At 61.7% G+C, this 27270-nt stretch overlaps 3 protein-coding genes across 4 annotated transcripts in view; 2 read left to right on the top strand and 1 right to left on the bottom strand.

The window, feature by feature from the left end:
- Positions 1-13783, top strand: part of PPP2R3B (protein phosphatase 2 regulatory subunit B''beta) — a 47337-nt gene extending 33554 nt beyond the window's left edge. For both annotated transcript variants that reach the window (XM_066275984.1, XM_066275985.1), the window contains exons 3-13: positions 5347-5450; positions 5620-5722; positions 6317-6391; positions 7337-7423; positions 7663-7819; positions 9521-9569; positions 9973-10062; positions 10259-10434; positions 11336-11454; positions 11529-11635; positions 13078-13783. In XM_066275984.1, coding sequence (XP_066132081.1) covers positions 5347-5450; positions 5620-5722; positions 6317-6391; positions 7337-7423; positions 7663-7819; positions 9521-9569; positions 9973-10062; positions 10259-10434; positions 11336-11454; positions 11529-11635; positions 13078-13228 — 1218 coding nt within the window. In that variant the 3' untranslated portion in view covers positions 13229-13783. The remainder of the gene's footprint in view (positions 1-5346; positions 5451-5619; positions 5723-6316; positions 6392-7336; positions 7424-7662; positions 7820-9520; positions 9570-9972; positions 10063-10258; positions 10435-11335; positions 11455-11528; positions 11636-13077) is intronic.
- A 3046-nt stretch (positions 13784-16829) lies between these two features.
- GTPBP6 (GTP binding protein 6 (putative)) lies at positions 16830-21152 on the top strand. Its single transcript, XM_066276859.1, has 6 exons — positions 16830-16844; positions 17207-17337; positions 17974-18044; positions 18825-18947; positions 20468-20590; positions 20695-21152. The coding sequence occupies exons 1-6, from the start codon at positions 16830-16832 to the stop codon at positions 20952-20954; spliced, it is 723 nt and encodes a 240-aa protein (XP_066132956.1). The 3' UTR covers positions 20955-21152.
- LOC136335762 (histone-lysine N-methyltransferase PRDM9-like) overlaps positions 20983-27270 on the bottom strand; it is a 42428-nt gene continuing 36140 nt past the window's right edge. Inside the window, exons 9-12 of the mRNA XM_066276858.1 lie at positions 24029-24227; positions 23786-23930; positions 21988-22137; positions 20983-21047 (exon numbers count right to left, since the gene is read on the bottom strand). Coding sequence (XP_066132955.1) covers positions 20983-21047; positions 21988-22137; positions 23786-23930; positions 24029-24227 — 559 coding nt within the window. The remainder of the gene's footprint in view (positions 21048-21987; positions 22138-23785; positions 23931-24028; positions 24228-27270) is intronic.

Genomic DNA, 27270 nt, shown 5'->3' with positions numbered 1-27270 from the left:
AGCCCTTGGGTTCGGCCTTTCCTGTTGTTTTACGTGGAACGTGTGAAGTACAGGCAGCTCTGTGTGTGCGCACGCGTACCTAGCCCCCCCGCCCCCCCCCCGTAGAAAGTAGCGTGCCGTTCCACACTTGGGGGTGTCCTCACTGGACGCGTGATGGCTCGGAGGCCACCCCTGGTCATCACAGGTGCCGTCGCTGTGCTCACGGGCAGAGCCGCACGGCCGCCCTGCAGGGTGCAGTGGGCACAGGGACTTACCCCGGGGGCTCCACAGCCGCTAGGAATGGTTTGCTTACAGCTGCTTGTAGGTGGCCAGGAAAACAGAAAAATAACAAAACTTTTAGTACCATATAGTTTAAAATATTAAAAATGTGAAGAATTAGTTTGTTATCCTTGTAGAAAACCTGTCAAATCGTGAGAACAGAGCTTGTCCCGGCTGCGTAGCTTACCCTGCGGAGCGGGCACCCTCTCTGAGCCCTTTCCAGTGGCCACACCATTTTCTAAGCTCGGTCCTCTTCCAGCGGTGACCCTGGCCCTTCCACCAGTGACCCTTGCATGTGCTGCGTGCTGAAGCGTGTCTCGGGGGTTTCCCTGGCTGGGAGCGTCCCTGGCCTGGCTTCCTCCAGGATGCCTTCACGCTTCCTGTCACCAGGTCCTCGGGCTGGACCTCTCGTCCCTGCGGCCATGGCGCCCTTGCCAGCCAGGGCTGCTTCGGAAGGTGACCTGTCTCCTTGTGGGCTCCTGTGCTTTGCAGGCGGCAGCTCAGCACACAGGAGCGAGGCTGCAGGAGCCGCACAGCAGACGGGCAGGGCGGGGCAGTCCCCCGTCCCCCCCCCCCCACAGGAAGGAAGGGACAGGCTGTTTCCATGGTGATGGGACCAGAGAGCCAGTGGACCATCTGCACTCGGAGCCCTCACTCAAGCCCCTGCTCACAGTGGGACCCGTGTTGGGGGAGGGAGGCTGGCGTGACTTCCATGTGCCACGACCAGCCCACCGTGCAGCGAGGGGCACCACACGGGGATGTCCCCTCTGGGTGTTGCTGCGTGCTGTCCGCGTGGAGGGGCTGTGGCTGCGGCTCATTGGTCCCCACGTGGATGGCTGCCTGAGGGAGGAACGCGGCCACTCTGTTGGGCACATTTGGGACCATCTTGTACAAGCAGGGACGCCGGGCCCCAGGGTCTCTGCCTGTGTGACCACGTCATCGTGTCCCCCACGGCTATGCCACCCGTGCCCGGTCAGCTGGGAGGGAGTCCCTCGGTCTCCAGGGCCTGTTCTCCGAGGCCGGAGTCGGCCCTCGCACAGGAGGGGAGGCTGCCACCTCAGGAGCTGGCGGCCGTGTGTCCCAGGGTCTGCAGTGTTTGCTCTTTGTCTGTGAGGGGAGAGCCACAGCGCTGTCCAGCTGGGGGTTTAGTCTGCATCTGGCTCAAGGTTAACTCCAGGGTTGTGTCCCTCCGTCACTGCCGTCCTCTGGAACCGGTGACAGCGAGGGATTACCTGTTCCCTGCCGCACCCCCCCCACCTTGCCCCTGCCACATCTCACAACAGAACCTCCCCTCTGCCGTTCAGCCCGCCCACGGGGTTGCTCTCTGTGGGGTTGTAGTTCCAGAAGTCAGTGTTATTATTTTCTAAAACAATCTTTTGCCTAATTTATACACTTTTTTAAAATTATTATTTTTTTTTACAGAGACAGAGAGTGAGTCAGAGAGAGGGATAGACAGGGACAGACAGACAGGAACGGAGAGAGATGAGAAGCATCAATCATTAGTTTTTCATTGCACATTGCAACACCTTAGTTGTTCATTGATTGCCTTCTCAAATGTGCCTTGACCGTGAGCCTTCAGCAGACCGAGTAACCCCTTGCTTGAGCCAGCGACCTTGGGATCAAGCTGGTGGGCTTTTGCTCAAACCAGATGAGCCCGTGCTCAAGCTGGCGACCTCGGGGTCTCAAACCTGGGTCCTCTGCATCTGATGCTCTATCCACTGCGCCACTGCCTGGTCAGGCTATACACATTTTGCGATAAAACTTTTCCCTTATCTTTGTGTATGATTTTTTAAAAAACCTTATTGAAGCCGGCCCTGGCCGGTTGGCTCAGCGGTAGACCGTCGGCCTGGCATGCGGGGGACCCGGGTTCGATTCCCAGCCAGGGCACATAGGAGAAGCGCCCATCTGCTTCTCCACCCCTCCCCCTCCCTTCCTCTCGCTCTCTCTCTTCCCCTCCTCCATCCATTGGAGCAAAGATGGCCCGGGCACTGGGGATGGCTCCTTGGCCTCTGCCCCAGGCGCTAGAGTGGCTCTGGTCGCGGCAGAGCGACGCCCCGGAGGGGCAGAGCATCGCCCCCTGGTGGGCAGAGCGTCGCCCCTGGTGGGCGTGCCGGGTGGATCCTGGTGGGGAGCATGCGGGAGTCTGTCTGACTGTCTCTCCCCGTTTCCAGCTTCAGAAGAAAAAAAAAAAAAACCTTATTGAATCCTTCACGTACGACCCTATTCTAAGGCTGTCCCCTGTGCCTAGTGTTGCTAGGGTTTAATCTCTTCTCAGGAAAATGTCTGTTTCACAATTTACTTAATTTTTTTATCTCATGAATTTCTGCCTTTTTCCTTTTTTTTTTTAAGTGAGAGGAGGGGAAACAGAAACACAGACTCCAGCATGCGCCCCAACTGGGACCCACCCAGCAACCCTGTCTAGGGCCAATGCTCAAATCAACCGACATATTCTCAGTGCCCGGGTCCGATGCTTGGACCAGTGGAGCCATGGCTGTGGGAGGTTAGAGGGAGAGAGAGAGAAGGGGGATGGGTGGAGAAGCAGATGGGCGCTTCTCCTGTGTGCCCTGACCAGGAATCGAACCTGGGACGTCCACACACCGGGCTGATGCTCTACCACTGAGCCACCAGTCAGGGCTGTCTTTATTAATTTCTTACACGTCTCCCTGCCATCACCCTTTCTGCCTCCTTGAATGAGAGTTAAACCTTCTTCTCTGTCAGCTCTGTTGCATATAACTTTTGCACAGTGAGATCACCACCTTTGAGGACACAGTTTGCTACATTTGATAAATACCTGCTGCATGGTTGCACCCTGAGGTGGAGGAAGGGCCCATCTGCCCGCCCTGCATGCCCTGTGCTCGTGTGCACGCCGCCTGGCGCACACGCACGCGTGCACACACACACACGCACACCCCTGCCCGACCTGCTCCCCTGCCTGGTCTGCCCTTCTGTGGTGCCCGTGGGAGGTTGCCCGCAGTGTGCTGAGTGCTGTCGGCCTCACTGGCATTGTGTGACTGTCTGGTCCTGCCCGTCGGTGCCCCTGGAGAGTGTTCATGGCACAGCCATGGTCTGTGTCCTCACCACAAGGTGCACACTCAGGTGTTTCCTGTTCCTGCCTTCTGATAAAGCTGCCTATACATTGGTACATGTGACTCGTGCACACGCGTGTGCCTTTCTCTGGGGTGAACGTCCCTCAGGCTGCAGTGCTGGGTCCCCGGGGACCGCGTGTCTGATGTCAGCAGCAGCTGCAGCAGTTTGCTGTGCGGTCCACCCCTCTGCCACTCCCACCCGCGGCTGTTCATGACGGTGCACTGTGCTGTGACCTCCTGCACTTGCCGTTCCCCGGGTGGACCTGAGGGTAACTCTCCACGCCCTCCACGGTCCTGCTGTGGCCAGTCCCAGCTCACGCTGCTGCAGCGGACTCCACAGAAGTGCTGTGACCAGTCCCAGCTCACGCTGCTGCAGCGGACTCCACAGAAGTGCTGTGGCCAGTCCCAGCTCACGCTGCTGCAGCGGACTCCACAGAAGTGCTGTGGCCAGTCCCAGCTCACGCTGCTGCAGCGGACTCCACAGAAGTGCTGTGGCCAGTCCCAGCTCACGCTGCTGCAGCGGACTCCACAGAAGTGCTGTGACCAGTCCCAGCTCACGCTGCTGCAGCGGACTCCACAGAACTGCTGTGACCAGTCCCAGCTCACGCTGCTGCAGCGGACTCCACGGTCCTGCTGTGGCCAGTCCCAGCTCACGCTGCTGCAGTGGACTCCACAGAAGTGCTGTGACCAGTCCCAGCTCACGCTGCTGCAGCGGACTCCACAGAACTGCTGTGACCAGTCCCAGCTCACGCTGCTGCAGCGGACTCCACAGAAGTGCTGTGACCAGTCCCAGCTCACGCTGCTGCAGCGGACTCCACAGAACTGCTGTGGCCAGTCCCAGCTCACGCTGCTGCAGCGGACTCCACAGAAGTGCTGTGGCCAGTCCCAGCTCACGCTGCTGCAGCGGACTCCACAGAAGTGCTGTGGCCAGTCCCAGCTCACACTGCTGCAGCGGACTCCACAGAACTGCTGTGGCCAGTCCCAGCTCACGCTGCTGCAGCGGACTCCACAGAAGTGCTGTGACCAGTCCCAGCTCACGCTGCTGCAGCGGACTCCACAGAAGTGCTGTGACCAGTCCCAGCTCACGCTGCTGCAGCGGACTCCACAGAAGTGCTGTGACCACACACGGTCGCTGCTCAGCGTCTGCGGGTTGGTGGTCTGAGGCCATGGTGCTGGTCAGTGAGGCCTCCCGGCTGCAGATGCCACCTTCCCGCGTGCTCAGGGGATTCAGGGCTCCACAGCTCTCTGGGGCCTCTGGCAAGGTCACCGGTCCCCTTTTGGGGGGCGCCACCCTCGTTACTCATGACCTCAGGGCCTCCTGTGGCCTCCCTGGTCACATGGTGAGGTGGGGGGTAGGAGACAGCAGAAGGAACGAGGGGTGTTAACAGTGAGAGCAGACGGCGTTCTGCGAGGATGTGTGCCCTCCCGTGGCTGTGGTCTGCGTGGTTCTAGGACATCGAGCGTTCTGGGGGGAGGAGGAAACTGCCCTCTACCCTCCAAACACGGCACAGAGTGACGAGGGAACAACTGCACCTAAGGCCGACGTGTGGGACCCTCACACGTGGGAGGGGGAGCCCCGTGTGCAGGAGGGGAAGAGGGCACGGGTGTACAGATGTCCTGAGCAGGGACACGGGCCGGCGCCCAGACAGGGGGAGCAGGTGAGTCGTGACCCGGCTTGTTCTGCTCTGTGGACCCATTGGAAGAGGGGTCTCGGTGGTCTGTTGCGGGCAGGATGTGTGTCCTGCGCGTCTCTCCCAGTCTGGCCTTGTCTTCTCATCCCTCCAGTGACTGGAGCGGCAAACTGATTGATTTCTACAGAGTTGCGTCTCACTTCTTTCCTGAGTAGCAGTCCTGCTTGGGGGCGGTCCGTGCGGGGGCGGGTCCGTACCGCAGCAGGGTCGCTCCGTGCGGGGGCGGGTCCGTGCCGCAGCGGGGTCGCACCCGTGCGGTGCTGCCCCTGTGTCGCTGCCCGTGCGCTCACCGCCCTGGTTGCTGTCCGCAGGCCTGCGGCTGCCCGCTGTATTGGAAAGGGCCGCTGTTCTGGGCCGCCGGGGGAGAGCGCTCAGGCTCCGTGTCCGTCCACAAGTTCATCGCCATGTGGAGAAAGTGAGTCCTGGGCCTGGGCGTGGGAGGGGAGAGGCGGCCAGCAGTGCCTCCCCCGCGGCTGGCCCTGCCGGGCCCCTGTCCACGCACCGTCTGGCACAGCCCGTCTCCTGGCTGGGGGAGGGGCGGGCACATGGTGAGAGCACCTGCAGACCACCCTCTGTGCCTCCAGGATCCTGCAGAACTGTCATGACGATGCTGCCAAGTTCGTCCACCTGCTGATGAACCCGGGCTGCAACTACCTGGTGCAGGAGGACTTCGTCCCCTTCCTGCAGGTAGGCCCTGTGCACCACGCGCCCCGCCCCCGCCCGCACCACGTGGCCTTCGTGCTATGGGACGTGGAGTCTGTGCCACATGGGCATGGGGGCAGCGGCACTGAGCGTGGGCCTTCCTTTCTGAAGCGGGGTGAGGACACTGGGCATGGTTTTGCAAATGCCACTCTGGTTCCCGGACACGGTTTCCTGCGTCAGTCCCTCACTGGGGCAGAATGGGAAGACGTCCGGGTTAGCCTTCTGGGCTGTGTGTGCCGTCACTCTGAGTGACTACGGGGACCAGAGCAGACCCAGCAGAAGGGACTCAGAGGGTCCTGTGAGTGTAGCTCGTGAAACGGGGACATATTGAAGGGACGTCCGTGCTGTCTCGTGTGTGGAGTAAACTGCGTGGGCGGGGAGCGTGGTGTGATTCCTGTCCTTTCTCTGCCAGTGGATGATGTGGTTTTACACGCTCCCACATCTGGCTTTGTACAAGCAGCGTGCGCCATGTGTGTGCACACAGCACCCAGCTGAAGGTGCAGGGATGGGGGGCGGGTGTATGTGCAGCCCTCCGTGGCCACCGTGCGCAGAGCTGTCTTGTCCCGTCTGCATCTGCAGGACGTGGTGAACACCCACCCTGGCCTGGCCTTCCTGAAGGAGGCGTCGGAGTTCCATTCTCGCTACATCACCACCGTGAGTACTGGGCACCAGTGCCCGTCCCCCGTAATGTGAGCGAGGACCCCTGTCCACGGGCCCTGTCCCTCCCAGACCCTCTTCCCAGCCGTAGACGAGCTGTCAGCGGTTTGCACGCAGAGGGCCTCGTGTGAGCCCCGAGTCAGGTGCACGCCTCGACTCCGGGCACCAAGCACAGCAAGTCCCAAGGGCCTGGCGGTCCTGCGGCGTGTCCAGCAGGCACACTAGCCCTGCCTGCCCCGGGGCGAGCAGACAGCACAGGTCCATCCCAGTCAGAGCACAGCTTGGAAGGGGAGGACAGGCTTCCCACACAGCCCCACCTGAGCTGTGGCAGCCCAGCCTCTGCTGTGCGCTCTGGTGGGAGCATACATCCTGTGGAGCACACGTGTGAGGAGCCATGTGCCGTGATTCCAGACTCCGCGTGCCCCCCACCACTGTCAGTGGGGGCATCACTGTCCTGAGAACGGGGAGCACAGAGCATAAGCAAGGCTTATGTTCACACGTGGGGGCTCCATCCCTTCTATACTGATGGTACAGGCACAGGTGGGGGTCGTCCTGGGTGAGGACACACCCCTCCAGGACCGCTGCTGAGCCCTGAACGCAGGTGTCCTCACCGCCGGGTGGGATGTGTCCCAGTCTAGCCTTAAAGTCATGCTTTTCACCCGGTGCTCACGTGTGCTTGTGGACGTGCTGGGAGACTCTTGTTTCCACCACACGTGGTTGTGAGGACTTGCAGCCTGTCAGGACAGCTGCCCACGGCCCCATCGCAGCTCAGGTGTGTCATCTGAGGCATGGCTGCCCCTCCTGCCGCATGGTCACCTCCGTGCTGCCCCCGAGGCAGGACCTGGTCCGCAGCCCAGCTGTCTCTGTGTGTGGGGCAGGCGCCCTCTGCTGGCGACGTGGGGAACTGCGCCTGTGCTGTCTGCTGACCGCTGCCTCCCGCAGGTCATCCAGAGGATCTTCTACACGGTCAACAGGTCCTGGTCTGGGCGGATCACGTGCGCAGAGCTGCGGAGGAGCACCTTCCTGCAGGTGGGCAGCCAGTGGTGGGCACCTGGCCTGACCCCCCCCCCCTGCACTGAGGGTGTGGACGTGGGCTAGGATGGGGGGGCCTGTGGGGGGGGGGGGCTGCCGGGCCCTGCCCTGAGCACATGGGCGTCCCGGCGCTGTCCTGCTGACGGGGGCAGCCCTGACCCAGGCGCTGAGCACCAACGCGCAAGCAGGGCTCGCAGTGCAGCCTCGGGCGACCCCACGGCTCCTCTGTCTGGCAGAACGTGGCACTCCTGGAGGAGGAGGCGGACATCAACCAGCTGACGGAGTACTTCTCCTACGAGCACTTCTACGTCATCTACTGCAAGTTCTGGGAGCTGGACACGGACCACGACCTGCTCATCGACCCGCAGGACCTGGCCCGGCACAATGACCACGGTGCGAGGCACACGGGCGCACCGATGGGTGGTGCACGGAGGGGGTGCGCACAGGGGGGCCGTGCACGCAGGGGACATGCACGGGAGGGGGGGCTCCTCTCCCAGGAGCCGGCTGTGCCCCGTTTCACCACAGGTCTCCTCAGTTTGTCCCTGGGTGTCTGGGGACACTCCTGCTCATGGCATCATGCCGGGTCTGCTGGGTGAGCCCTGCGTGGCCAGGTCCCACCTGCCTTCATGTGTCCCTTCTCGGGTGCTGCCTCTGAGGCCCAGCAGGGTTCCTGCACTGGCAGCAGCAGGCCTGTTCCCTCCTGGGAAGGCCAAGGACGCTGGTCTGAGGTGACGCCGTCCTGTGCAGCCACGTTCGGGTTTCCTCACTTGTTCCGTGTGGTTTAGCTGACCTGGCTCCCCGGGGCCATCGTGACGCGGGCACAGGTGTCCCTAAGTCAACAGACAGTGGGCCTGTCGGTTCTGGAGGCCGGAAGTCCCGAGTTCAGGGGAGTAAGGCATCGTCAAGGAGGAGGGTGTGGGGAGTTTGCAGACGATGCTGAACAGGACTGCAGATGGGGCTTAACTCGCCCTCCCCATCCCACAGACTAGACATCTGAGATCCAGGGGTCCCAGGGCCACACTCTCTCCGAGGCTCCAGGGAGGGTCCCCCCTGCCTATCCCAGCTCCTGGGGCTGCAGGCATCCGGGGCTGGTGGCTGCCTCCCTCCGTCTCTGCCTCCGTCCCCACGCGGCTTCTCCTCTGTGTCTGTGTCTCCTCCTCTGTCTCTTCTAAAGTCCCTGTCACTGGGTGCAGGGCCCCCCTGACCCAGGGTGACTCGTCTCTGACCCCTCACTAATTACATCGTTAAGGATCCTAGTCCGCATGGGACCTTGTTCGCAGGAGTTGAGGGTCAGGACATGGACGTGGGCGTGTCTGTTTTTGCAAAATAGTCTCCTACCTCTGACACTGCCCACTCCCTCCCCCCAGGAGTGGCCATCCTGCAGCAGGGTGAGCCAGGAGGGGAGTGACTGTTTCCTGTTTTGTGAGCATAGTGCTTGCTACGGACTGAACTGTGCTCCTCAAAACTCCTACGTTTAAGTCTTACCCACAGGACCTCAGAATGGGGCTGTGTGTGGAGATGGGTCTTGACAGAGCAAGGTAGAGTAAGGTCACTAGAGTGGGCTTGATGCCACAGGATGGGGTCCCAAGAAGAGGTGAGGACACAGACACACACAGAGGGATGACTGTGTGAGGTCCCAGGCAGGACACGGCCGTCTGCACGCCCAGGAGAGAGGCCTCAGGAGGACCCAGCCCTGTGACGATTGGATCTCAGACTTCAGCTCTCAGGACTGAGGGAGAGAAACATTTCTTTTCCGACCCCCCATCTGGGTCCTTGCTTTAGGCACCAGCAGACATACCTGCTTCCCCTCTTGCTGGTTCGTCGCCTGTGGCTGAGATGCATCTGTGCTCTAGGCACAGCCGGCTGATGGTGTTGGGCAGCTGGGCCCTGAGGCTGTGGCTGCAACCTGTCCCCTCTGTGCCTCTGCTCCGTCACGGGGCCCCGGGTCAGCATCTCAGCCCTGGTACTGGAGACTGGGGCATGTGGGGGGCACATCCTGGTCCACAGGGTTCCGCCCTGACCCGGCCTCAGCTGCAGAGCTGCCTCCCAGCTCCCTGAGGGGCGGCCCCGCACTCACAGCCGTCTCTCTTGCAGCCATTTCCACCAAGATGATCGAGAGGGTCTTCTCCGGGGCAGTGACGCGGTAGGTCTCCGCATGCTGTGTCCCGGGGGGGGGGCGAGGGTTTGTGCACACGTCCCGTTGCCTGCCCCACACCCTGACATGGGACACAGCTGTCACTGAGGTGACAAGCACCCGTTTTTGTCATGGGGTCTTAAAGGGGACACTTGTTTTGTGACGTCCTTAGTAAGGGGCACCCCAGTGGCCCTTGTTGGGCCCTGGTGTCTGAGTGACGCAGTTGGGGCTGTGAGATGCCGTCAGCCAGGCCCTGGCCACTGTCCTCCCCACCTGAGTCAGGGGGCCTCCTGTGCGGTCACAGGTCTCAGCCCCTTCCCAGGGGGACCGAGCAGCCCTGGGACACAGGTAGGGTCCCAGCTGAAGCTGCTCCCCCCGACGCGGTCCTGTCTCAACCCCACCCTGAACCCAGAGGCAGAAGGGTGCAGAAGGAGGGGAAGATCAGCTACGCCGACTTCGTCTGGTTTCTGATCTCCGAGGAGGACAAGAAGACCCCGACCAGGTGGGTGTCTGCTGCCCCAGGCTCCTGGTCGTGCAGGGGCAGCCGGGTTGGAGCATCGCTGAGCGAGAAGGCCATCTGGTCCTTCCCCGGGGACGGCTCAGTGCCAGGCGGGGTCCGTCCAAGGAGGAGGGGTCCTGGGGTTGGGAGCTGTCCTGAGGGGCCAGAGCCGACCAGCCCCGCTCGCCCACGTGCGCAGCATCGAGTACTGGTTCCGCTGCATGGACCTGGACGGGGACGGGGTGCTCTCCATGTTCGAGCTGGAGTACTTCTACGAGGAGCAGTGCCGCCGGCTGGACTGCATGGCCATCGAGGCCCTGCCCTTCGAGGACTGCCTGTGCCAGATGCTGGACCTGGTGAAGCCCCAGAGCACAGGTGCCACCCGGGCTGCGGTCCCCGTGGGGCTGCGGTCTCCATGGGGCTGCGGTCCCCGTGGGGGGCGGGCGTCCCGGCATGTGGGGCCCATCAGAGAAGTCTGTGCCCTCTCCATTGGTGACCAGGCTGAGCAGAGCGTCAGGCTGGCCGGTACAGACCGTGTCTTGGAGACAGCGCCCAGGTCAGCACTGGACACACCAGCACCCTGGTTTGCTGGACAGCCCCTATGTCTGACCCAGCTCAGGGGCTCCCATTCCTTCCTGTCCCGAGACCTCCCTGGTGAGGGGTCCTGTCTTGGTAGGTGACCACAGAGGGTCAGGAAGCTGGGTGTCGCCAACGTCTGCCCATGCCCCTCGGTTTCCAACCTCAGGGTGTGTAGCTGGGACCCCTGCTGTGGGCAGTGCCCATGTCCATTAGCAGCTGGAGGCCAGGCCCTGAGCCGGGATCCCCAGGTCAGCTCAGGACGTCCTGACTGCCCTCCCCTGGAAAGGTTCCTTCACGGGGTGGCCGACAGAGCGCCATGCGGGACTCAGGACCGCTGAGGTCAGAGACGGGGAGGGGGTCTCTGAACTAGCACAGCTCCATGCATGTGGCCTCTGTGTGCTGAGTCCAGGACATTGCAGCTGTCGTCCGGAGACCCTACTTCCCCTGCCCTGGGATTCCTGCCATGTCCCCACAGCTCAGATGAGTGTGCGCCACCCATGGTGGATGCACACACGTCACCTGTTCTGCCTGCCCCCAGTCCAGGCTCCATCCTCACCTGGGACGGCCTCCTGGGCCCTTTTCATGTTCTGAGCGCGTGTCAGACACGTGGCGCTGTGCCGCGATTCTTAGGGTACGTCCCCCACGCAAGCACCCCTTGGCCGTGCTCCGGGTGACCGTCCCCACTGCATCCCCGCAGGGAAGATCACGCTGCAGGACCTCAAGCGCTGCAGGCTGGCCCACGTCTTCTTCGACACCTTCTTCAACATCGAGAAGTACCTGGACCACGAGCAGAAGGAGCAGGTGTCGCTGCTCAGGGTGAGTGCGGCCGGGAGCCCAGGGCGTGCTGGGTGCCATGCGCGTGCAGCCTGTGACGTGCGTGTCCTGTCCAGGAGACCGAGACCGAAGGGCCCGAGCTGTCGGACTGGGAGAAGTACGCAGCTGAGGAGTACGACATCCTGGTGGCGGAGGAGGCTGCCGGGGAGCCCTGGGAGGACGGGTGAGTGGGGGTGGGGCGGGGAGACAGGGGTGGCAGCAGCCAGTCATTGCTGCGGAGCACTGGGAGGACGGGTGGGTGGGGGCAGGGCAGGGACACAGGGATGGCAGCAGCCAGTCATTGCTGCGGAGCGCTGGGAGGACGGGTGAGTGGGGGGCGGGGGCAGGGCGGGGCCACAGGGATGGCAACAGCCAGTCATGGCTGCGGAGCGCTGGGAGGACGGGTGAGTGGGGGGCGGGGGCAGGGCGGGGACACAGGGACGCAGCCGCCAGTCATTGCTGCGGAGCGCTGGGAGGACGGGTGAGTGGGGGGCGGGGGCAGGGCGGGGCCACAGGGATGGCAACAGCCAGTCATGGCTGCGGAGCGCTGGGAGGACGGGTGAGTGGGGGGCGGGGGCAGGGCGGGACCACAGGGATGGCAGCAGCCAGTCATTGCTGCGGAGCACTGGGAGGACGGGTGAGTGGGGGCGGAGTGGGGCGGGGCCACAGGGATGGCAGCAGCCAGTCATTGCTGCGGAGCGCTGGGAGGACGGGTGAGTGGGGGTGGGGGCGGGGCGGGGACACAGGGACGCAGCCGCCAGTCATTGCTGCGGAGCGCTGGGAGGACGGGTGAGTGGGGGGCGGGGGCAGGGCGGGGACACAGGGACGCAGCAGCCAGTCATTGCTGCGGAGCGCTGGGAGGACGGGTGAGTGGGGGGCGGGGGCGGGGCGGGGACACAGGGACGGCAGCAGCCAGTCATTGCTGCGGAGCGCTGGGTACGGGGCCCACAGCTGCCCGTGTGGGAGGCCAGAGCCTGTGTGTGGCGTTCATACTGGTCTCTGCGTGTGAGCCTTCACCTCGGCACAGTGCCCGGGCCCCGGGGTGGGGGTGGACTCCCCTGTAAGTGGCAGCCAGGGGCTTGGGCAACAGGTCCACTCACACTGCTGCTGGCACCGCGCTCCTGAGAAGTTTCCTCTAACTGCACGGATGTGCGCCATCCTGGTGCAGTTCCGTCCCCGTTGTCCTGTGGGAGTGTTCACTACGCAGCCTCAGGTTTCCCGTCTCCTCACGTGTCCCTCGTGGGGTGCGGGATCTGTTCCTGTGTGTCCGTCGGGGTCGTTCTCTGCACACGGGTCTTGCTCGGATGCAGAGGCCCCAGGCGGGGAGCTGAGCTGTGGGTGACAGTGGGGACATCCGGCCAGCAGAGCTACCGTCTCCCCAGTGGGAGGCTTTTCCTCGGAGCCTACAATGGTTTTCACAGCGTTGTCCTGATGCGCAGGTCACCCTGTGAGTGTCCAGTAGGTCTCCATCCATGACACGGGAAGGCTAGGCTTGTTTCCTGATCATTGGCCTGCTGTGCACGGTCTCACCACGGCCCTCGCGTGGCCTCGTGAGCCCCCTTGTCCCCATCATGGAACCCCGCCATGTCCCCAGTGGCTTGTGCTCTCACCGCGACCCTCCTGCAGGTACGAGGCGGAGCTGAGCCCTGTGGACCAGAAGCTGAGCTCCCTGCGTACGCCGCTGGCCCAGAGGCCCTTCTTTGAGACGCCGTCCGCCCTGGGCGCGGTGGACCTGTACGACTACGAGTGCGAGGAGGACGAGCTGCAGCCCTCGTGACGTCCTGCGGCCGGCCAGGTGCAGCAGCTTCTGTGCAAACAAAGCCGTTTGCTGTTTCGTGGTTGAGCTCTTGTGCAGAGAACAAGGTGCGTTTGGGTGGCGTGAGGCGTTCTATTTATTCTCCGTGGAGGTGGCCCTGGAAGGGTGTGCCGCCAGCCGGCCTGGCGGGCAGAGGACATGCGGCTCGGGACACAGCTGGCTCCCCGTACGTCAGACATCCCTCAGCCCTCGGTCTGGCTTCTGAGCTGAGGTTGGGAGACGGACTGCGTCCTGGCCAATGGGCCACACCGGTGAGGACCCACCTCTGCCTGGGACGACCTGCCTGTCCTGCTCCCTGCATGGACTGCGGCTTCGGAGCCATGGGCACTTCCTGCAGCCCCGCGCCTCCCGTCTGCACGCGCTGCGGGCACAGGGCTGCCCCAGGCGGGTGCTCATGGGAATGTTTCCTCTTCAGTGTACAAAACGTGTAAAGTTAATTTTTATTTGCTGTGTAGAGCGATTTAAAAATGTTTTATGAAATCGTATTTGTATTTTCAAATAAATAATATAAGCGTTCTCAGCCTCAGGCTCTCCTCAGCCAGCCACGCCCCACGGCCCCAGACAGGCATGTGGACCTCTTCCCTTGTCCTCCCTCCCTGCCTCCTGGGGCTCTGACCCCCTTCCCACACTGGCATAGACACTGCTTGTCAGGAGCAGAACAAATAACCTGGAGTCACCCACGCCTCAGCCTGGGTGGGTGTCACCCCCAGGACAAACCTGCATAGTAGTGTGGCCACGAGGTGTCTGTTGTATGGCACGCTGACCTCCCACCTGCCCCAGCAGCTCTGTGAACCCCCAGATACTCGCCCTAAACCTCTGCCAGCATGTTCCCAGCCCCAGGAACAGAGGGAGGCATGTGAGGCCTGCAGTGTCCCAACGCCCCTGGGAACGGCCCACACAGGCCAGCGATTCAGGCCACGGGAGCCACAAGACCGGGCCGTGTCCCCCTGAATGGGTCCTCAGGGCGCCCTCCACAGTTGGGAGTCTATGGGCTCTGGTGTTTGGGGGTCACCTGTGTTTTGGTTCCACCCCGCAGGGCCCGGTCAGAAGCCGTCCCCAGAGCTGCCGAGTTGCCCTGTGCTCTTTTCTGCACCTCCCAAAATATCTATAGGGACATGTCACGTGTTTCCTCAGAGTGCAAAATGCAAGTACACTTGACCACGACGTCTTGGCCGGACCTTCCACTAAGACCAAGTCAGCGTGCTAAGTGAGGTCCCGAAGACTGTAAACCACATAATGAAGGACACAGCCGACCCTTAACTCATTACATCTTGCTCTAGGGTACAGACCTTTCCGACCCAGGGGCTTTCTTTTCTTTAATTGATTTTAGAGGGAGAGGAAGAGACAGATGGGATGGAGCTGACAACCTCTGCATTTAAGGAGAACGATCTAACCAATGAACCAGCCAGCCAGGCCGCAGACCCTGAGTTTGAATGCGCCGCTCTCCCCTAGACAGTTTGAAATTGTCAGCAGAGGGAAGAACGTGACTCAAGTCGGGACCTTGCAAGTTTTGCATGGACCCACCCACCCACCCACGTCTCTGTGCCGTGGGAGCAGCAGGGGCAACAGCCGCACGAGGGGCCCGACTACCAGGCCCCGGCCGGGCGGTCCAGTGGGTACAGCGCCCAACCAGTGCACAGAGGTCACAGGTTCCGTCCCGGGTCGCGGCGTGCAGAAGCAATACGTACAAATAGGGGCTAGATGGACACGTACAGCGCCCACCGGAGACCGGGGCGGGGCGCGGGACGGCGCCAGAGGAAGCGCGCACTGAGGTCTGGGGACTGAGCCCGGCCGCGTTCGGGGGCGTCCTGCCGGGATCGGGCGCGCGGAAAAGAACGCACGCGGAGCGCGAGCACCGCGGTAACTGCTACCCCCCGCGAAGCACGTGACGCCGCACGGCCAATGCGCGGTGCGCACGGAATCGCGCATCCGGCCCCGCCCCATGGCGTTCGGCAGGACGTGGGATGTGGACCATGCGGGCCGCCGTCCGCCCGGGAGCCTGGTTCTCTCGCGTGTCCCGCGGCAGTTGAGCTGTAAAGGCCGCTCCGTCGCCGACGCCGTGTCCCCTTCGCGCGCTCGCCGCCTTCGGCCCCGGGACTCCGGGCGGGGCCTGAAGGGGCGGCGGCCGGGGCCCACGTGCGGATGGCCGGAGTAGCCGGGCCGGGGAGGCGGAGGAGGAGCTGCTGCGCCGGAGCTTAGCTAGGGGCGGGGCTCCGGGGCTCCGGCGAAAGTGGGCGGGACTCCGGGTTGGCACTCCGGCGAGAGTGGGCGGGGCTTCTGCGCCGGCAACCGCTGCTGCCGGCGGGGGCGCAGCGCGTGTGTCTGGTGCACCCCGCGGGTCAAGTGGGGACCCGCGAAGGCGCAGTTTTAACTCGAGGTGACCCCCGGGGCGGCGGCGAGGCTCTAGAGCTGGAACTCCGGCGAGTGGGCGGGGCTTCTGCGCTGGGGGCGGGGTTTCGCGGCTGGAACTTCGTCGGGAGTGGCGGAGCTTAGGCTAGGGGCGGGGTTCGGCGAGAGTGGGTGGGGCTCCGGGCTGGAATTTCTGCGTGAGTGGGCGGGGCTTATTTGCTGGGGGTGGGGTTCCGTGGCTGGAACTTTGTCGGGAGTGGCGGAGGTTAGGTTAGGGGCGGGGCTCCAGGGTTGGAAGCCAGCGAGGGTGGGCGGGGCTTCGTGTACGCTGAGGATTCTGATGGCGGGGGTTAGTGGGAGCAGGATCCGAGGGGCAGGGGTTGGGGGGCTTAAGTGAACCCCGTCCCCACTGGCCCTGTACCTCTGGAAGCTTCCGTCACCAAGGACGCGTCTCTCCCCGAAGCTGAGTGGCAGGTAGCGGAGGCGAAAGCGCTGGTCCACACGCTGGACAGCTGGTCTGTGGTGGAGACGAGGATGGTGCCGATCAAAGCGCCCGATCGGAAGCTCGTCTTCGGCAAAGGGACCTAGGAGCACCTGACAGGTGGGTCCCGTGCGCGTGTCCCTGCCCCTTCCTGCCGAGAGGGGCAGTGAGCATAGCGCCGCCCGTGGGATCGCGGTGACCAGCAGGTCAAGTACAGGCCGCTGCTTGGCGCGACTGAGGGAGGACACCTCTGACGTCACAAAGGCCTCCACGTGGTGGAGCCTCCTGGTGCGTTGAGAGTGGGCTGCCCCCCAGCCCTGCCCTCCCTCCTGGCCCTCGCAACACCCAATGGGAACCCTGCTCTTTTGGGACCCCTGACAGTCACACTCCTCACTGTTTGGGGCTCACAGTTCACAGCAGCGAGCGGCAGGCGAATCCTCGCTGCCTGTCGGTGTCTCCATGAGTCTTACGTGCATTCATTCCCCATGAGGTCAGTCACGTCACCTCCATGCTTGAACTTGGACCCTGGGCTTCCCCTCAATCCCAGTCCACGCCCCAGCTGTCCCAAACACCTTGCTCAGAGAGTCCAGGGACACAGCCAAGGTGCAGGTCAGCCTCCCGGGAGGAACAGAGGACAGTGTTTGGGACAGGTCCCTGCCGCGGCCAGTTTGGCAGTGGGTGTGCACGAGGGGAAGGCACTGCAGGACTTAAGGAAAACATACAAGATACAACATGGAGAAAAGATGGGTACAGGGGATTCCCAGCCTCTAGGACTGAGAGCCCAGATCTCTGCAGCCTCTTCGTGTTTATTCATGTTTTTGGTTATGAAGCAAATTAGCAGAGCCTGGAGCAAATTAGCCTAGAATGGGTTCAGATGCGGAGAATGCAGTTGTCCAGTAGCTTTCAGTAGGCAGGAAAAGGCTCTAAGGATCAGTGCTTCCTTTAAACAATCTTATTGGTTTTTGCTGGGGCGGCGTTCTAAAGTCCTCACGGAAGACTTGTCTCAGGGCTGCAGTCTACAGCCATTTTCCTACAGGTCCCCTCACCTGAGGTCCAGTGATGGGGCCGGGCTCCCAGTGCGGGTCGTTTCACGCACTCTGCACTTCTAGAAAGAACTGGAGGCCGCCTGGGGCGTGCAGGTGTTCGACCGGTTCACGGTGGTCCTGCACATTTTCCGCTGCAACGCCCGGACCAAGGAGGCACGGCTGCAGGTGGCCCTGGCTGAGCTCCCTGTGCTCAGGTACAGCAACAGTGCCAGGTGTCACAACAGACAACCTTCTTGTTTTCCCATGTCTGACTTGCTCAGGGGTGGTAAGGACGGAACATGGCTGACCTCAGTCCTGGACGGCACAGTGTGTCGGATGCCTGCTGGGGCTCGTCCCTTCACGAGGAACATCACCCCATGTGGGACCTCAATCCCTGACAGCGTCACCCCGTGTGGGACCCTGTGCCCTGACTCAGTGAAGGCCCATCAGGAGAGGACCCCATGTGGGACCTCATTCCCTGACAGCGTCACCCCGTGTGGGACCCCGTGCCCTGACTCAGTGAAGGCCCATCAGGAGAAGACCCCATGTGGGACCTCATTCCCTGACAGCGTCACCCCGTGTGGGACCCCGTGCCCTGACTCAGTGAAGGCCCATCAGGAGAGAACCCCATGTGGGACCTCATTCCCTGACTGCGTCACCCCGTGTGGGACCCTGTGCCCTGACTCAGTGAAGGCCCATCAGGAGAGGACCTCAGTGCGCTGGTCCTGTCCATCTGCAGGCCCCACACAGCGTCCTTCCCTCGCCCTCGCACATGACGTGGTGCCCCTGCTCTGTGCTTCCTGGACGGCCTCTGCATCTTCTGTCTACTGGTTGCCCTGTTTGCACTACAGGTCCCGCCTGAAAGACAGGATTTCCCACCTGGATGGACGTGGAGGGAGCTCTCGCTACATCATGGGGTCAGGTAAGTGTCCAAGGTCTCCTCACCAAGTGCTGGGAAGGGGGTAAGTCGTGGCAGCCATGTTAAGGAAGGCGGCACCATCCCTGAACAGTCCTGATGAGGCAAGGGCTGTGTGTGGGCCTCCTCTGCAGTCACATCCCACAAGCTAGGGGTCCAGGTGGTCCTGGGAGCCTGTTACAGGCCACTGGTCTTGCATAAAGCATCAAAGATTCACTCTCCCTCCGTCCTGGAGAGCAGACGTCCAAGGTCCAGGGGTCCCAGGGCTGTGCTTCCCCTGGAGGCTCCAGGAAGGGTCCTTCTGCCTCTCCCAGCTCCTGGGGCTCCAGGCGACCCAGGCTGGTGGACAACTCCCTTCCATCTCTGCCTCCATCCCCACGTGGCTTCTCCTCTGTGTTTGTGTCCCCTCCTCTGTCTCTTCTAAGGTCCCTGTCACTGGGTGCATACAGGGCCCCCCTGACCCAGGGTGACTCATCTCAGACCCGTCACCTCATCCCGTCTGCACAGACCCAGTTTTCCAATAAGGTGCCACTCACAGATGCTGGGGGTCAGGATGTCACACACCTTAGAGGTGCCACTTGGCTCCCTGGGGACGTCAGGGGCTGTTCTTCCGAGGCTGTTACTTCCTGCAGAGTGAGGGGGGCCCAGGTGGGGGAAGTTGGGGGCGAGGCTGCCTTTTCCTGGACAGGCTGTGTGTCAGACAAGGTGTTGGGTGATGTTATATAGCGGGCACTCTAATTTCTCCTCTTTGTCTGCTCCCTGACCCGCCCCCTCGGGTGTGTTTAGGAGAGTCATTGGTGCAGCTGCAGCAGCAGCATCTCATGAGGGCGGAGGAGATGAAAATTCGGAAGGCCCTGGAGCGGCTGCGGGAGTTCCCGGTGGTCTCTGTGGTGGGCTACACCAACAGTGGTGAGTGGGCGACACGTTAGACGTGGGGGCCTCCGTGCTGGGCCGGTGTGTGTGAAGGGAGCCCACTCGCAAAGACGAAGGGGCTGGTGGTCACCGAGGCCGCCGGAGGGCAGGAGCAGACCGACCGTGAGCCGAGTGCCCCGGGCTTGTCAGGCCCACAGCAGCGGTCACGTAGGGGTGTGTCTGCCGAGCTCCCCACAGCGGGGTGGACGCCCTCGCTTACGGATGGGTTCGAACTCGGAGAACACTTCACGTTTTAAGTCTAGCAGACACCCTTGCAGACGACAGAAGCACTCGGGTCGTGTGAAGTGGGGCAGGCATCATGGTGCGTCGTGGCGTTCATCAGACCGCGTGCTGACTGAATCGTTAGGTACAGTCAGAACCCCGGGTGTCCTGGAGGGGCCCAGAGCCCTGCAGTCCTGGGCACCGTGGGTAAATGGGCAGCACCCGTTCTGTCCTCTGTTTCTCACTCAGCATCTGCTGAGCACCCGGAGGTCCAGCCCCTCCCAAGGGGCACAGCCAGCTCCCCACCCTCAAGGAGTTGTGGTCTGTGTGCAAAAGAGGGTGACTTCCCTCAAAACCCAAGCTGAGGGTTCTTCCAGGCCTAAAGAGGCATAACATACACGTACATACTGCTACCTCCCAGGACAAACCTCACCACAAGGACTTGTGCCTGCTGTGTCGCCCCAGTGGACGTGAGGGATATGTGAGGGCCCTTCCTGCAGCGAGTGTCCTTGTACCACCGTCCAGGAAAGACCACGCTCATCAAGGCTCTGACGGGGTGGAGAACTCCTCCTGGGGTGCCCTCCGGGTCCTGAGGTCCTGCCTAGTGCGCTGCAGCCGGCGGCCACCTGGGGGCAGCACTGTCCCTTTGCAGGCTGCCTCACGTCCTCTCCCGGCTGCTGCCCACACCCGCCCGTCCAGTTCCGGCTTCATCTGCTGCAGGCCACTTCCTCCCTGGCTGGGGAGACGGGGCTGGGTGGGGGTTCTATTCTCGGGCTGGTTCTCCTCTTGGTACCCCATGGCCGGCACCCCTGTCCTCACTCCTGGAGTCGAGGAGGAGAGAGCTCACCCCAGGGCTGCCTCAGGCACAGCCTGGCCCACTGCCTGGTCCTGACAGCATTGCGGGGGCCCAGCTCAGTGGGGCCACAAGGAGGAGAATGAGGTTGGGGTCTCGGGGCCCCAGAGAGGAAGCGTTGGGCTTCGTGTGGGGGAGAACAGGTGCAAGACCACTCTGCACCACTGACAGTCTTGTCCCCTCCCGGTTACAGGGTCCACTGGGCCCACAGGAGCCCCGACCCTGAGAACAACAGCAAGTGGGAGGGAGGGAGGGGAAAAGGCAGGAATGGAGGCTGTTGTGTCATTGGGGGAAGGTGGTCTGGGCTGGGCAGACCAGAGGGTGCCCACCATGTGTCTGAGGAGGGAGTGTTTTGAGAGAGAGAGCCCAGGTCAGCATGTGCCTGGTGGCTCCTTCACAAACATTTATTGAGTGGCTTCATAGTGGCAGTCCCTGCCCACAGACTGGAAGTCAGTTTGCCCGGAATGTCCTGCTGGAAGAACACATCCCTTTAACAAAAAGTCTGGAGGAGTCATCCTTACAATTACATGCAGACCTTTGGTTCATGGCCCCTGGGAGGCTGAAGGTATTGTGAACCTCAGAACTCTATAAATCAAAGATAAATGGGAGGAAGGAGGGCACAATTCCATGTTTATTTATTTATTTTTTAATTTTATTTATTCATTTTAGAAAGGAGAGAGAGGGAGAGAGAGAGAGAGAGAGAGGAGAGAGAAGAGGGGGAGGAGCAGGAAGCATCAACTCCCATATGTGCCTTGACCAGGCAAGCCCAGGGTTTTGAACCTGCGACCTCAGCATTTCCAGGTCAACGCTTTACCCACTGCGCCACCACATGTCAGGCAACAATTCCATGTTTAAAAATAGCTCCCCGGGACCCGGACACAGTTCACATTTCTGAAGCCCTTCATGTTCTCAATGCCTGGGTTGTCTGACCACAAAAATCTGTGTCAAAGCCGAGTTTCACATGAGTTCGTTGTTCTCTGGGAGGAAGTCACTGCTGTGGATGGTTCCTGGCTCAGGCACGACTGAGGGAAATGTGGGTGTGCAGGGGGTGACAGTCGCTACGTCAGAGACACCGTGAGTCGTCCCAGCATGCGGCCCTGACACCTGGTCTGCTGTGCCCGACCAGGCTGAGCCATGGCCTGATGTCCCAGCACGTGGTTCCCACCTCAGAGTCTCAGGGCCTTGGTGACACAACAGCATCCTGGCCCCTGAAGCGTGAGCAGGTCTGTCTTGTGGGAAATGGCTGAGTTGACCCCAAAGAGAATCCAGTCCAGCAGGGCCCGAGCTGGGTTTGTGCTGAGACACCGTAACGTCTGGTGCCCTTGCCTTTAGGATGAATGTTCCCTAGCAGGAGCTGCACAAGGATTGACATCCCTTCCAGGACGGAAGTGACGTGAAACCGTGGCTGGGGTCCACCCTTTGTCTGCAAACGAGAGCCCCTGGCTTGGGAAAGCCACGTACACAAAGGAGGTACTTCCGTGACTGTCGAGGTCCTGGGACCCAGGCTGTGGGCCTGAGGAGGCAGCAGCGCCCAGGCTGTGGGACGATGTGGGGTCCCCCGCACGCCTGTGGTCACCAGAGTGTTAGGTACACAGGAAATAGGGACATACAGTGCAGGTGATGCAGTGATTCCTGCCCTGGTCCTCACCAGGTACCCAGACACTCACAGCACCGCCAGTCCAGGAAGCCCTGCCCACAGGCAGCAGGGACAGGGCAGCTGGGTGCTGAGTCCTCCCCCAGGTCAGCAGCCCTGAGCCCCACGGGGCTTGTCAGGGCCCCAGTCCCCTGGGTCAGCAGTTCTGAGCCCAGGAGGTTCACACCCTGCCACCCGTGGGGTCCCTGGGGTCCAGGTCCAGGCAGAGCCTGAGTGACAGGAGAGGGGGCCCCATGGGGACCATGCTGTGCCTGTCGGCTTGACTTCCTGTGGGGCCTCAGTCCCTCACCTCAGAGGACCTCACTCACCTCTGCGGACCTCACTCAGCTCCTCCAGCCTCCGTCCCTCCAGCAGAGTTTCCAGCTGGGCCTCTACTCCGCTCTGGTCTCCCTCCTCAGACTCAGGCACTTTCGAGAACACTCCCGGGGACCTCCACTGGACGCTGGGAACACCCACTCCTGGGAAGGGGAGGAGGAAGGGCCCCCACCCAGAACAGCCCTGCAACCCCTAAGTCCAGAGCAGGACCCCACTGTGGAGACAGCACTGCCCAGCTGGAAGGGGGACCCATGGCCCTCACAGCCTCCAGTGTGTGGGGAACAGACTCTCTTGGGGGTGTCAGGATGCCCGGCTGTGGCCATGAGACCCCATGGTCACAGGACAGGGGATGGGGAAGGCGGCTGTCCTGCGTGTGACCACAGGTCAGGGGTCAGAGAACAGGGTGACCTGAAGGCCCGACCCCACTCTGTGGGCCCCAGGCCAGAGCAAACAAGCCTTCTTCCCAGTCCTCTGGTGGCTTTGTGCCCAGAGCCCGGGTCTGTGATCTCTGAGCAGCGGTTCTGGAAGTGTTTACGCCCTTTCCTGAAGTGTCCAGCCCTCCCAGCCCTGAGTGGCCCTTGTCCCAGACCCCAGCATGGTGTGCCGCCTGAGTGGGGGAAATAATTTCCTGGGCAGGTCTCATCCTGCGGACTTCCTCAGCCCCATCGCTGACCAGACACGAGGTGACCGGGATCCAGCAGGGGTCCCTCACCCTCCTCCCTCCCCACTTCTCTCTCTGGCTCAGTGGGCTGTCCAGTCAACAAAGTACCTTGAGCCCCCATGTCCCTCCCCGGCGAGAGGACAGGACCCAGCAGTGAATGGGACGGGAGGGACATTTGGGGCGGCTCGGTGCAGGTTTTTGGGATGCAGTCATACCTCAGTTCTAGGCACCCGTCCTCCGAGCTGCAGGCTGCAGGTGTCTCAGGGCAGCTGTGGTCTCGGGGACATACTGCTGCCCACCCACTCCCCACAGCCGCCTCCTCTGTCCAGTCAGCTCAGGCCCATCGGCCCCTCCCCCAGGCCACTCTGCCCAGAGCCCCCCTCCCCCAGGACAGCCCAGTGCCCCAGAGGGACGTTGCTGTTGGACACTGTTAACGTCTCCCCTCTGTGACGTCTTGTCCACCTTGGACCTTCTGGAACCCGCCGCCTGTCCTGTCCTTTGTGTCAGCCTGGGCAGCGGGCTGTGCTCTGACCGGGTCTGCGGGACGGGAAGCTCAGGGTTAGAAAGGTGGGGGGTTCTGTGGTTACCTCTGCGGAGACTTCCGGGCTGGGGGCCAACCGCTTTGTGCAGGACATTTGTGACTGCGGAGCTGAGGACAGAATCAGCCCCCCACCCCATACACACACAGGGCTCCCCTGTAGCTCGGCGTTCTCGGCTGTTGGGGGACCCTCAGCGTTCCTGGGGCGGTGGGTAGCGCTTGGGTTGTGTCCGTCCTGGGTGGGCTGAGGCCAAGGGGCCGGGGCACGTAGCAAGGCCAGGTGAGCCGGTCAGCTGCACGGTGTCCCCAGCGTTGGCCGCGGTAACCGCTCCCCCATATGGGGGCTGAGGGCGAGACAGCCCGGGACCTCCGGGTGCCCTGCGGACCAGATCAGGGGCTGCTGAGACCCGCCCCACCCCGGCCAGGTTGTCACCCCGTCTGTCTCCCTGTCAGTCACTCGTCTCCGGTTCTCGGGACCTAGAGGAGCCATGCAGGGGGGAGTGAGTCCAAATGCGGTCTGCCCCCCCACCCCGGAAAAAGAGGTAGAACCTCTTCCGGGGGGGGGTTCCTGATTTCCTCCCACGGCCCCCACCTCCCCGGTTCCCCTGGGGCTCCGTCCTCTCCTCCCCCCACCCCACTGTGAACATCTTCCCCGCTGCCTGCTTGGATGCCTCTGCGCGAAGTCCCCGAGCCTGCAGCCACGGTTTCGGGGCTTGGGGGTTCGGGGACAGGGCCGGCTTTGCGAAGGAGACGCTTACAGGGTTAGCGGTGGACGGAGCTACCCCGTCCAGGAGAGCCCTCTGTCTCAGATTTCGGGACGCTGAGCGTCACTTACGGGACCGTCCCCGGGGCTCACCAACCCCGTCTTTTCCTGGATTTCGGGGGGGAGGGTGCTGTTTCTCCGTGCCGCCTCCCCCGGCTCCCAGCTGCTCCCGCGGTCGCCTGCTCGCGCCCCTGCCGCCTGAGGACCGCTTGCGGCCAGAACCTCCGCGCTGGGCAGGGAGCTCCCCTCGGCCCTCCTGGCCTTGCCCAGCCTGCTGGCCACAGGGAACCTCGGGCACACGTGTCACCTTTGTCCCTGGGACCTTCGTCTGAGACAGCAGCGAGGGGCGTCCCAGTGCAGGTGTGAGAGGGTGACCGACCCACCAGTGATGGTTTTCCCTGGGGGCTGTTCTTGGCTCTGCGTGTTTCCAGGGTCCAGCGATGGGGTCGGAAGGAGGCCTGTGGTTCCTCTGGGGTATTCGTGGCTCATTAATTTGGCCCCAGCTGTTTATGGAAAATGTCTGAGCTCTTACCACCCCACCCCACCCACTGGCTGTGAGGCTGCAGACAGCTTCACCCTTCATGGGGGAGGCTCTGTTGGGGTGTTTGTGGTGTTAGGGGGTCAGCATTGTTTCTGCAGCAGGTTTTGTCTTCGTTTCCACCACGTCCTCCTCCAAAGGGTTCCTCAGCACCTGGGCTTGGCAGGAACCCAGATCCCCTCACTCATGGTGGCTGCACCCAAACCTCCCCCCACACACGGACCACACACCCCCCCCCGGGCAGTCTGTCCCCACGATCCGGGTCCAGAGGAAAAGGTGACCCGTTGGCAGGGTCGACTTGGTCTCAGGGAAAATCTCCCCCCACACGGACCCCCCTCCCCCGGGCAGTCTGTCCCCACGATCCGGGTCCAGTCCAGAGGAAAAGGTGACCCGTTGGCAGGGTCGACTTTGTCTCAGAGAAAACCTCCCCCCACACACACGGACCCCCCCCCCCCCGGGGCAGTCTGTCCCCACGATCCGGGTCCAGTCCAGAGGTAAAGGTGACCCGTTGGCAGGGTCGACTTTGTCTCAGAGAAAACCTCCCCCCACACACACGGACCCCCCCCGGGCAGTCTGTCCCCACGATCCGGGTCCAGTCCAGAGGAAAAGGTAACCCGTTGGCAGGATCGACTTTGTCTCAGGGAAAATCTAAACAAGACGGGAGCAGGGACGAGTACAATGACCCCTGGTGAGGTGAGGACACAGGGCCACCCCTTCACCTGCGTCCACTTCCACCCCACACCCAGTGGAGGTCATTGAACTTGTCCCAAAGAGCACTTGTGTCCTCAGAAATACTGGAGTGAGGACACCCGAAGGTAAGGACACTTGAAAAAGAGTAAGCACACTACACACCCAAGGTGCTCTGACGAGTCATGTATCACTCCCAAGTCCCATCACCCCATGTGTGTCCCTGTCACCCCACGATGTCCTGGGCACCACATGCGTGCCCTGAGTAGTTGTCCACCATTTAGTGCCCCGTCTGGAGCCTCTCTGCCCCATCACAGGCTCCCAGGTAAGGTCACTTGTCTAACAAGCACACCAGCTCTGTGCTCACTGCTCAGGTCTTTTGTGCATGCAGAAAGTCGGGGACACTTTATTTTGTTAATGGGTCTAAATCTGCCTCATTCTTTGTCACAGACACAGACCCTCAAGGGCAGAGACAGTCTCCTCCCACTGAGCTGCGGGCTCAAGAACCCCAGCCTGGGTTCTCCGTTTTTGGCAAAAGAATAGTGGGAACCAGTAAGTTTTGAAATGGCCTTGGGTAAAATAAGAGGATTAAAAAAAAGTTGAACAGGCTAAAAACAGCTCTTATGATCAGGCGGTGGCGCAGTGGGTAGTGTTTGACTTGGCTGCCGAGGACCCAGGTTCAAAACCCAAGGTCGCTGGCTTGAGCGCGGGCTCTTCTGGTTTGAGCAAAGTTCACCAGATTGAGCCCAAGGTCGCTGGCTTGAGCAAGGGGTCACTCGGTCTGCTGTAACACCCTGCGGTCAAGGCACATGAGAAAGCAATCAATGAACAACTAAGGTGCTGCAACGAAGAATTGGTGCTTCTCATCTCTCTCCCTTGTCTGTCCCTATCTCTCACACAAAAACAGCTCTTAGACACAGCAGAGGGCGGGGGACTGCAGGAGGGAAGGAGGTGGGGGAGAGGAGGGGAGAGAGAGATAGATGGTGATGGAGACTGGGCGTGGGGTGCCCTCACCTCCCCTGCCTCAAATCTAGGAAGTACCGTCAGAGGAGGGAGGACGAATCTGAAACTTCATCCACTGATGACTTCGTGGGACCACAGTGTTTTACATGTTCTTCGTGTGTCAGCGTGTTGCTACAAGGGAGAATGTTAACATTCCGGGGGTTATGCTAAGGACACGTTGAGTGGGTCAGGTCTGGAGTGACCCCCTCTCCTGTATGGTTGAGTGTGAAACCTCCCCAAAGGGAGGAAGGAAGGAAGGAGAAGGTGTAGGGGCTCTGAGGAGGCTCGGTTTTCCCCTGTCTGTGGAGTAAGAAGTCCTGTTCCTCCGTCACCTCCCTGTGGGCGTAGTGAGTGCTTGAGGTGAGATGGCACAGGAAGCAACAAAGAAATCGAGGCTGTCGTTGAATACCGATTTTCCCACCTGTTCTTTCACTTTGGGTGTGGTGTCTGTCAGTGGCTATGCGTTATATTTCTGTCCACCTATCAGAACCCAGACAAAGTTAGTGATGTGGTCCAGGGCATATCACATGAGTGGAGGGGGCTGGGGGTGAGCAGGCGTGGGGAATAGGTACAGCCAGCCTGTGAGGGTAGTTCTGGGCTACACGTCTCAGGTTCTAAAGTAGGAGTGTCATTCTGATTGGACCACTTTTAGTGAGTCCATCAGCTGGACTGCATACCATATCTGGGAGCACACTAATTCTGCTCACACCAGTTCACGTAAGTACGGCGAGGTCCAACCTCACAGGCTTTTAGGCGGCAGAGCCGAGTCTGAAGCCAAGGTTTTCTACAAAGCGTGTTGTAAACTATGAAAGTGACAACTTCTACAGGTGACAAAACAAAGGTCCTGATAGGTTTGTTCCCTGGATCCACATGTCTGACATCTGGTGTACGAGTTGCACAGAGAGTGCTGGGCTGAGAGGTGCAGACAGACTTCCTCAGAAAGACCCCTGGCCACACTCTGAGGAGGCAGAACCAATGTAACTGGACTCTCCACACTGTCTGAGTGGAACCCTGCACACACGCAGCTGCACGCTGACAGGAAACACTCTAAACCTGCTTCCGTCTCCTCCCACTGAGCTGCGGGCTC

The sequence above is a fragment of the Saccopteryx bilineata genome, chromosome 4 (assembly GCF_036850765.1).
Source record: "Saccopteryx bilineata isolate mSacBil1 chromosome 4, mSacBil1_pri_phased_curated, whole genome shotgun sequence".
Lineage (NCBI taxonomy): Eukaryota > Metazoa > Chordata > Mammalia > Chiroptera > Emballonuridae > Saccopteryx > Saccopteryx bilineata.
This window is presented reverse-complemented; position numbering and strand designations above follow the sequence as displayed.